Raw genomic sequence first — 11,473 nt, 5'->3', positions numbered from 1 at the left:
GTTGAAAATCAATATGAAGCTGGATCTATTATGTGTAAACTATGCATTAAAAATAACATATTAAAATGCAACGAAAAAAAGGCTCTGATGGCATTAAACAATTTGCCAAAAGTTCCAAAAGTCGACAGAGGGCCTACAGATCCACCAAATATTTTATGTTTAGTTGTTGAAAAAAAGAGTAACTGTTTAAGCTAGGGACTAAACATGGAATGATTAAAGGATGGTATGGAGGAGATTGCTTAAAAAAATGTGAGAAGTTTTTAACGAGTGACGAGGTTTTGTTGGACAAAGAGCTAACTGTTCGAGAGACTGTTAAAGTCACAACAGGTGGACAAGGCTTTTCTTCTCTTGTTCATGTAAATCGAAAAGCCCATGTCAAACATCAAGTTGTGTCTGTTTTAAAAAAAAAAAATGTTGTGCCATAACTCTGAACCATGTAAAAATAAATAATAAAATATAAAATAAAGTTTAAGAAAACTTTTAATTTAATTAAATTAAACTTTATACTTCATTATATAAGGTTACCTACATCATATTATTTAATTATTATCATATTATACACAATTACATAGTGCAAATCGTACAATAACCCAATATCAAAAATACTCGTTTATAGAAATAGTAATATTACAGAATGAGGATAAAATGAATTTCATCCACTTCATGAAAAGGTCAACAAATTGTCCATATAGTGTAGTAAAACGTCATTTTCACTAAATGGATACATTTCATGAGCGATTTCACTAAGTGGATGCGACATATATATTATAATACTAGCTGCTCCACGTGCCAATTTAAAAATTATGATTAAACTAGATTGGGCATTGAGATTGAGTTTAGTGTGAAAATAATTTTAACGAAAGAATACCAACCTGTTATTCCATTCAAATAAACAATTAGCTAAAATTATATAACTACCTACCAAATCGGCAAACATTGTATCTCACTTTGTGAACATAGATAGTAAATGCATGAGTATCCTATCAAATGTTACCTACATAATTTTCAAACGTTGTTCGAATTACACTCGACAATTTCTAAAATTTCCAAGACCAATCACTAAAGCTTTCGTCAAAATCAGTCGATCAGATTTTGATTGTATAAGCTACAAACCTAATGGCCTTTTGTTGTACATTTAAATAAAAAAAAAAAATTAATACTATTAAAAAACCCCTATACCAATGCATGACCAGCCACTAATTCAATACCATTTTGTTTTACATTTTTTTAATTTAATTTTACTGAACAGACGGTTCTACTGGTGTTTTACTGTGTTATCTCTCAATATTTAGTGAACAGATATACTGTATTAGGTACATAAAACCTATCAGTCTTGGGTAAAATACTTTTGAAAAGTATTTGGATTAAATACTCGAATACTTATGAAAAATAGTATTCCGAATATGTATTCGAATACTTGATAAATAAAATATTCCGAATAAAGTAGGGGAGAGTGGGGCAGATTTGAATAAAATTTACATTTAATTTTTTTAATTTTTAATTTTTTGACAAATTTTATGTTTGATAATTACAATCTGTAGTTTAGATGGTTGTGAATACTATTTGGCTCATAACAACCTTATACATTAAATAACCAATTTAATTTCTAATTATAAAGTTAAGTATATTTTTATTTAAATGTACCCCACCCATGGGGTACATTTGAACATGCAGGGGGTAGATTTGAATATGCGTCTTATATAATTAAAGGGCCTAATTTGAATGTTGAACATAAATAAATATTAAATTAAATTAAACTTTTTATTTATTTTAATAATAAAAATAGCTCAACATAATAAAATAACAATTTTTTACAATTATGTTTAGATGTTTTCTTGTCAACTTTCTTTTTGTTGTGAAAATTTAGATTTTTGGGTTTTCTTATAGATAAATCCACATCTTGTGATATAAATCCAGTAAACTAATCTATTCCATCTATAAGATAGGTATTTCAAGAAGGAGAAACCTATATTACACCCTATTATCTACCCTATTAATGAAAATTCAAATCTACCCCATACCAAAATAATCAACAATAATCGTAATATAAATTTTAATAATTATAAATAATGTATGTACATTACATATATTACTAGGCAAAAATATATTGAATAGGTATATTTAATTTTAAACTTATGATTTTGAATTTTGGTTACCAAAATGTTCTTATGGAAACAACTATTTTTTTAAAAAAAAAAGCCGGAAAATCACATTATCATTTTTGTTAACCAAAAAATTGTTCAAAATGCCTTATAATCACATATAGTATACAAAACATTATCACCGACTTAGATTATTATTTTTATTAATGTAAATAATCTGTAACAAATTATATTAGACAAATTCAAATGTACCCCGCATTCAAATCTGCCCTAATCTCCCCTATTTGGAACACTAAAAAAGTATTTCGAATACTTAAAAATATTTTTGAAACACATGAAACGACACCAGTTATAATTTTGATATTGTATGATATTAATAGATATTATTGATTCCAAATTTCCAACTCATAAAATATAAATATTGTATTTTGGTTTTAAATCAAATGCAAGGGAATAACATGTAAATCAAACAATTTAATTTCCATACCTACTATAAAGTATTCAGATTAGTTTCAAAAGTATTCAGGATAAATCACAAAATACTTTTGGAAATAATATTCTAAAAGTATTCGGAATACTATATTCGGAATACTTCCCAAGAAAGAACCTATGCTTAAAACCTGCCCAGTAGTGTGCGCTTTAAATTGAAAAAAACTCCATTCGAATCCACATACTAGTATCTGAGTTGACCCATTACTAAAAAAACTCATTTCAAATTTATGTACCGAGTAATTCACAAAGAATGCATAGCTAAATATTTCCTTAATAAATGAATTTATACAAAATAAGAATTTTGGAATTATTAAATACCTATATTTAAATTCTTTTTAATCATAATTCTCAAGTTCTTGGTTTTTTCGTTCTAGTTAAAAAGTATCTTCTGGAGATACAAACTTCTATTTTCAAATATGAATACCCTGTGTCTACTCTAAGTTATTTACGAAAACTTTTTTTGAAAACTTTAACGAAGCAGAATCAAAAGATTATTAGTAGTTTTTGAATTGATAAGTTAAGAAAGCAAATTATAAAATTAACCAATGTAATTGTATTCATTAGTAAATTTGATTTCCAGATTTTTTTTTTTAATATATAATTGTAGAATATTTGTTGTCAATAAATTGCAATTATTAACCGTATTTCTACTAAACATAATTTTAATATAATATACATATAACTAAAAGCAAATAATTGAATTAACAGAAAATTGTACAAATTCTATATAAACTAGATGCAAGTGTGAACTACCCTACAGCAACTTATAGATGTTGAAGAATTAAGTTAAAAACACTCTCCAAGTCTCAAGGAATCAATTTGTATAACTCTTATTGAAAGCGGTAGAGTAGATTTTCAGTCTATAGACGATAATCAAACAATGAAATATTTAATATAACAATTTATTTTATTTAAACATAAAAGACATGGTGGTATTTTTTTATTTTAATAAAATTAAATAATTCGGTTAGTTAGTAACTGGTACCCCAGCAGTTGTCGAATTATCGATACCACATTCGTTTGTGCCCCGTTGAATTTAATAGTCCCAATATTAACAAAAATAAATTTGTAATCAATACATAAACGACTACGAACAGAGTGAATAAAAAAAAATCGATTAGGTGTAGGTACGTACTCTTGGAATTATTACATTAAAAAAGTAAAATATATATTTTAGACTTGTATCGTGCACACACAAATATTGGCTAAATTATCATGAAGAACAAAAAGTTCAAACTCCATATGTCCGCAAAATAAATCAATAAGCACAGAGCGATTAAAATAATTCAAATAGATTTTATTTAAACACAAAAGACATTGCGGTGTTTTTTTATTTTAATAAAATTAAAACAATTCGGTTAGTTAGTAACTGGTACCCCAGCAGTTGTCGAATTATCGATACCACATTCGTTTGTGCCCCGTTGAATTTTGAAAAGACCGTTGTCGCCCCACTGTGCGTTCCACGAGTTGACCATCAGCCAGTATGGAACTCCGTATTCTTCACCCCAACCGATCAATTTGGCGGCATGTCCTCCCAAGTATGAGGCATTTTCCGATTTCACGTAAACACCTTTCAAACGTTGACATTGCGGTTAGAATTAATAATATTACGATTATCGAAATAGAAGCACAAGACACATAATATTATAATATATTCAATCGTTGATTATTTATCGTTTACCTGACTTGTAACTGGGGAAATCGTCGTACACATCGAACGATGCTTCGATTGGTCCGTAAGTCATAACGTCCTTTTGGATGCTGCCGTACGTTAGGTAGTAGTAGTCACGTGCTACGATCATAAGTTAATAGATTAAGCACGTATTATTTTAACCACATGTAATATATTGTCGAAATAGATCATATACTGTATCTGTGATCTTCGTCGAAATCGAGGTCCTGATTTCCGTAGCACATCCTCGTGCATCTGTGATTCGATTCCATTGGTTTACCTGCACATGTATTATTTCCTTCATCGTCATATGGGCAAGGCGGGACTCTGTATGGTTCACAACCCTAAAAACGATGTGTGCACGGTTAAGCCAAACATAATATTATGTATTAATACTCTTCTCCAAACAAGCCACATACCTCTTGAGATTTGTAGTCTCCTCCGGTTACTAGACCGTGTTTCTTAAAACGTTCCCACGCTTTAATCGGATGACCACCATAACATCCGAAACCACATGTATGACAACAGAAAGTGATTTCTTCGGCGGACAACAATTCATTGAAATCTGCATCTGTAGCTACACATAAACGGTCAGCAAAAGCCGAGCTCGTAGCCACCGCCTAAATAAATATCTTGTTTAAAATGATTATCCAACTCCTGACACATATCAATTTATATTTTTACACACCCAACACGATCCGCAATTTCCTTGGTCACGGACTGCCCCGATCGTGTGACAATGTCTCCATTTTCTCCTAGCGTCAAAGTGCCTTGGAATTCGGCCGAATAGGTTATCGTAAGCGGCATCGTCGGTTTTGTACAGATGAATATTATTTTTGTTTGGAATTTGTACTCCTTTTGATCCCAACATTTTTAAGAAATGTTCCTTTGGTGTATTTGGGTCGAAGTTTACACCTGCCTAATATTTGTTAAATGTGCTGATTAGTAGATATCAAAAATTATTTAAAAAAGTACAATGCATCGCAAATATAATATTTTAACTAAATGTAGGTAGGAATGAAATCCGTGGTTTTGTGCAAGAATGGCCAATGTCACATTTTGACAAAATTGATATTATTTGTCATTAAAATTTGCTTATGTTACTTGTGTTGAAAGGACCAATATCTCTTATGCTGTATGACCAAATTAGATTTGACATTGGCCTTTTCGACAATAATCGATTTAATATGGGCCTTTGTCGACATTGGCCGTTTCGAAATCAATTAATAAAGTTTAAAAATTTACAAGTTACTAACATTATGCTCAATTCAATATTATTATTAGGTTTTCATAAAAAAGTCAAGTTCTTTAATTATTATTAAAAATTGTTTATTTTAAATTTTAATCTTTGGCCAATGTCAAATCAAAGCAATTTTATTATTTTATCTAGGGGCCAATGTCAAACTAAAACGTACATATTCATACATAAAAACAAAATTAGTGTCATACAATGAAATAAAAACAAATGTAATTAAGTAACAGAATTTTTACAGTTCCAACATAAAATTTAAGATTTTTATGTAAATTTTAAAAATTGGCCAATTTATTATTTTAAACTCCTGAGCATTGTCGAAATATGAAATTGGCCCTTCAAGCCACAGAAGTATATTATTCACTTCGATCCATTAAGGTATTAAAATAAAAATTACATTGTGCTTTTAAATTTAATAATATTTGAATTGAATATATTTTTTGATACTTGTCAACTATACAGTATACAGTATTTATTAATAATCTCGTTTAACTTAACTATGGTGATAAATTGTTATAAACAGAATTTTATTTATAGTTTAAATTATGTTTTTATATTCTTACATATTAGCTTTTTACGGTGTGATGAATGTATTGATTTTACTATTTACTATGATATTTTTTCTTGGGGTCTTTGTACATGGTACATAATAAAAAATTCATCAAATAATGCAGGAAATCGATTTTATATTTGGTGTAATTTAAAAAGTGTCTTGGATTTCTGCCGAATATGTTATCGTAAGCTGCATCGTCGGTTTTGTACAGATGAATATTTTTTTTGTTTTGGAATTTGTACTCATTTGGATCCAAAAAGTTTTAAGAGATGTTTCTTTGGTGTATTTGGGTCAAAGTTTACACCTGCTACTTAATTTGTTAAATGTGCTGATTAGTATGAAGAACTATTTAAATAAGTAAAATGTAAATAATTACGAAAATTGGCATATTATTTTGTAGTTATAAGGTTTTGTTGTAGTAAAAAGTGCATAAAATGATTAATTTTTATAGCTCAATTCTGAAAATCTAGTAAAATATTTTTTTTAAGTAGTTCTAAATCAAAAAATATAAATTATAAACGAAGAATAACAATTTTTGTTATTTTGTTGTAATTAAAAAATATTTTTCGTGGGGACTTATATATTTTATACTATACACAATGATATTTTCCAAACATTTAGTTATGTTATGTTATGTGTATATTTGTTTATACTTTATACCGTATTACTAATAATAGAATATGAAATTTAATTAGGCATCAGATAATTAGGTGATCCCCACTCATAATCTCCGTTTTTATACTCAGTGGTTTGTCATTGATTTCAAGTTTAACATATCTATTACGGTTATCTACTCAATGACGAAGTACACCGCACTTCAACTTTACTGCAGAACCGTTACCTAATTTTCAACTTTTGGATTCTGAGCGAAGTGACAAATTTATTTATTTTCTAATGATATAAGTTTTTTTATCTTTCATTACCTATTTGATCGGTTAAAAGCCTTCGATGTTCAACAGAAATATATGTTCTAGAATGAAATCCAATCTATTTAGTACTTTGTGAAATAAAAAATAAAAAGTTATTAAGTAGTTTTAAAAACGTCGGGAAAAAAACTTGGATTGTTCACAAAATATTTTTCTGAGAAAATTGGTTTTTTAGTTTAAAGGTCACAGAAAAAAAAATACCTTCGAATTCCCTATGATGTTGTTATGATTATTTCCCTATAAATGATGACATTTAAAAAATATTTAGATTCTCTTTAAGCTATAAATAGACATGAACATTTTTCTCAAGTATTCTCTTTTTTTTTTCTATTATTTTCGATGAATAGTGTTTTGATAGGACAAAAACTTAAAATTTAAACAAGGTTACTAATAAGTTGTTATTAGTGTAATTAAAGTAATAAGCGTAAATCTACAATATTTTTTTATGAGTGTATGAAATAAAAATGTTTGTAGTTAGAAATCCATAAAAAGTTTTCTTTACATACCTAAAATTTGAAAATGCATACAAAATAAAATCATACTATTTTCTAATATTCACAAAAAAAAGTTAACAGGAAATTCAAATAAATTTTTATGATCGTTTTAAGTTCAAATTGTTTTGATATTGGAGATTTTCATTTAAATTAACGATTTATCATGGAATGATTTCCAGTTGTAATTCAAAAACAAATAACTGTAGAATGTAAATACTTGAAATGTTCACCAAATGTTTATTTTATTATTTAAAATTTATATTGAATTTTTTTCAGCTATTCTACATTCCATATGTTTTCAATTTTCAATTTTTTGGTTTCTATAACCATTGTAAACAATTTCAATCGATCAAAAAGCTTGAAAATTAAATAAAAGTATTTCATCGTTTTTTATGATAGCAGTTCTAAAAAAATTAGAGATTAATATGCACAATTTTTTTTATAAGCATTCAAAGGTCAAATTATGACAAAATGTATTAATTCTTATATTTGACAGTAAATCTGGAGTAAATACTGTTATTATTTTATCTAATTACCTATATGTAAGTAACAAACATAATTTAACATGACATTTTTCGAACACAAACATAAATAATGAATGACCTACCTTCCATGTAGTCGCTTGTTCATTGATATTTTCAATGAAATCTTTCTGTAAAAAGTATGCTTGTTCCGTCAAATAAACGCTGACGAATATCACAGACAATAACATCAATACCCTAGCCATTGTTGCAACTTTTTCACTAATTGTTGTTTAACAAAATTGAATACAAATACCACTGTTGCTTCCTGTACAGCAGTAGTAGAATAAGTTTTGGTTTTAAAATACCAGCGTATATATACACATCTTAGGATACTCAAATGGAATACTTGTTTCAAGTATTTCTCAGAAGACGCTTACCTACTAATCTTCTTCTAGTGACTTCATATTCAATAATTCTTATTACCTATTAATTTATCAGAATCATATCATATTAATATAATGTATATCATACTTTACTAGGAAGTGTATACCCATTATTCGTTCATAAGTTTATTCATCTTAATCTAAAGTTCGTCATCAAAAAAAGTACTCTTTTTCCCGAATAATTAAATAATTGAACACTACTAATATTATATTCATTAATAAATTAGTCACATTTTATACTATAATCTACAAACGAATTCAACAACTTTATGTCTTTATCACTGATTCATATTGCAGTCATTAACTATTAAGTTTACTATTAGTACTATTAGTCATTGACATTTATCTACAATTGTATACCTACATCCATTCAATAATCAACAAAAATTTATAAATATCAAATTTAAAATACAAAAAACAATTTTTGAAGAAATTAAATTTTTAAGTTAAAATTATGTATCGATATGTACTTAAATGTTTATAATTTTTTATTCACTAACAGAATAAGGCTGTGCCTTTACTTTGTGCAAATAATAAATTGAAAACAAACATTAACAATAAGAGGGCCAGTGAATGAACACCTAAGGTCCTGTTATAAATGGTAAACGGTGTTACAAATTACAATACGACTTTGAGTGGTTCTAAAAAAAACCATTGCATAATTACTGATAAATCCATACATCTTGTTAGTTTTATTCTATTAGAATTTGGGTAACATTACATTTTTTTGTTATTTTTTCGATTTATTATGTCTGAACATATCTACTTGCCTATATTTCTCGCCAAAGAGAGTGTGTTGAGTTAAAATATTTTAACATTGTGATGTGTGGCAAACATTTACTAAAAACGTTAAGAAGTATTATTAGTTACCAAATCATATTTTCATTATTAGTTACATATTATATGTCCCGGTAATTAAAATTATAGTTACGGGTGAGAGGTTATAATCATCTGTTACACCGGGGCGAAGTGACCAGCCAGCGTCATATTAAAATATACCTAAAGATAAGTAAAAAATGTAATACAAGATTCCTCATAAGTTGTTATAAAATCAGTTGAAAAAATTAAAGATTCATTATGACGATTCGTTTTTTTGTAAATACTTATTTAAAGTTAAAATTCTGACAACATATTTTGTCAACATCTCGAAAATATACAAATTGTTTAGTAGTTGTAATAGTAGTTAAATGTATAACATTTTTAAAAATGTTTTCAACTAGTTAAAGTGAAGTTACTTTGAAACATAAACTAAGTTAGAATATAAGTTAGATTCTGACATTTAAAAATTTTCCGAATTTCTAACCCGTATCACAATAGTTGATCTATGGTTAAACTGCGGTATTCGGCCGGTAAAATCAGTGGTTTAAGCGTAATCAACTATAATAATTGTAATAAAGGCCCTACGTTAGGAAAACCTAAAAGGTTGGGAATTATTTGTATTATAAAATTTAAAAGCATGTTCAATGGTTATGTCTAATAACATAAATTGAAAAATGCCGTTGGGTAATATTGTATTCCGTTGATTATTATTCACAAGGATTTTTATTTTAAAATTCGATTTTTTGTTGCCCAAAAGAAACCATCAAATTCATGGTTGTCTAAGTTGGAAATCGATTAAAACAATTTGTTTACATACATTTATTCATATTATATAATTTTGTTTAAAATATGATTGCAATATTTGTATTGTAATCTCTACAAATAATTTCCAAACATTGTTTTCAGCAACCACCAAATTGTCAATTAAACATTAAACCTTATTGCACGGCAATATTTTATGAACCGAGTTTTATTATTTAAGACATTTTAAAACAACTATCAGTAAAAATAAAACATTTAAAGCATTATCAATATAACTAAGGTAATATTTTTAATTGTTCTACACTCGAAATAAAAATGTTAGATACTAAATTAATTTAATTTAACATAAATTATTGGATATGGACATATGGTAATCGGGAAAAAAATCCCCGGAAATTAAATCCAAAATCCCCAAAGCAAATACTTATATAAAATTGTAAATCATAAAACATATACATACCTGGCTTTAATATTAAAAAATAATATAAAACCCTATGATATTGCCTAGATAATAATCATAACTTCAAATTTTATAAAAAGTCAATTCACTCCAGTGGCGTATATAGAAATAATTTTTGGGGTGGGCTATAGTGCTTTATAATATGATTGACTACTAAATAATACTTTAATTTTACAGTAAAATCTAAACAAATTTGTTACTTATATATTCGTCGAAATTACCTCCAACTAAGTATAAATAAATGAGGTGTTATTACTTTTTTTCGTCTAGAGAATGTTATTAGTTATGACTAAAGCGTGGATTTTTATGCACTAAAAAGTATTGAAATATACCATATAATATGCAGTAAAAATAATAAAAATATGCAAAAATTATGCAAGATTTTTTTTTTTTCTTCAAAATTTACAAATTAGTTTACTTATAATAATTAACTACTTAAATACTTAATAAAAAAAAATGTTGGGAATTTTCTGAACAACTTAATGTTTTTTTTTTTCAATTGTATTTATTATTAAAATGAATAATCATATGCATTTCGAGTTTTTCTTCTGTGATGCTCTGACGTTTATCGGTTAACATATTATTAAAGACTAAGAACGAACGTATCAACGTACTACGTCAACTGAAGTTGTTGGGGCATATTTGAAGCAACTTAGTATTATCGGGTCTTGATAAAAATCTTCGAGCTGAACGTTTTCACTTAATAGTACTGCATCAAATTTTCATAGAATTTCCAGACCTTTATTTTTATTGGAAAGCTCGTTTAATTGTGTTGTAAGTGTTGCACCTTTCAATCCAGGAATAGAATGATTTTTTTTTTTGTTATGGACAATATCATTTGCATTAAATAAATTCTGAACTACTTTACATTTTTTTAATCTTCAATTAAACTATTCATTTTTTTTTAATGTATTTACTTTTTATTTAAAAATTGGTTTATTGGTTTATCAAATAACAAGCATAATAGAACCAGAACTTAACAAACAAATTTTATTCATTCAACATTTGCTTAACATTCAGATTTATTAAAAACT

At 27.1% G+C, this 11,473-nt stretch overlaps 1 protein-coding gene across 1 annotated transcript; it reads right to left on the bottom strand.

Annotated features, from left to right (window-relative positions):
- Positions 1 to 3,870: 3,870 nt before the first annotated feature.
- LOC132935103 (cathepsin B-like cysteine proteinase 4) lies at positions 3,871 to 8,304 on the bottom strand. Its single transcript, XM_061001561.1, has 6 exons — positions 8,099 to 8,304; positions 4,955 to 5,185; positions 4,686 to 4,886; positions 4,463 to 4,610; positions 4,276 to 4,386; positions 3,871 to 4,164 (listed from the first exon to the last, which is right to left on the bottom strand). Exons 1-6 carry the CDS (start codon positions 8,216 to 8,218, stop codon positions 3,953 to 3,955), a joined length of 1,023 nt encoding a protein of 340 aa, XP_060857544.1. The 5' UTR covers positions 8,219 to 8,304; the 3' UTR covers positions 3,871 to 3,952.
- Positions 8,305 to 11,473: the final 3,169 nt, after the last annotated feature.

This window comes from Metopolophium dirhodum, chromosome 1, assembly GCF_019925205.1.
Source record: "Metopolophium dirhodum isolate CAU chromosome 1, ASM1992520v1, whole genome shotgun sequence".
Lineage (NCBI taxonomy): Eukaryota > Metazoa > Arthropoda > Insecta > Hemiptera > Aphididae > Metopolophium > Metopolophium dirhodum.
The sequence above is the reverse complement of the archived record's forward strand: the minus strand, read 5'-3'. Positions and strand labels throughout refer to the sequence as shown.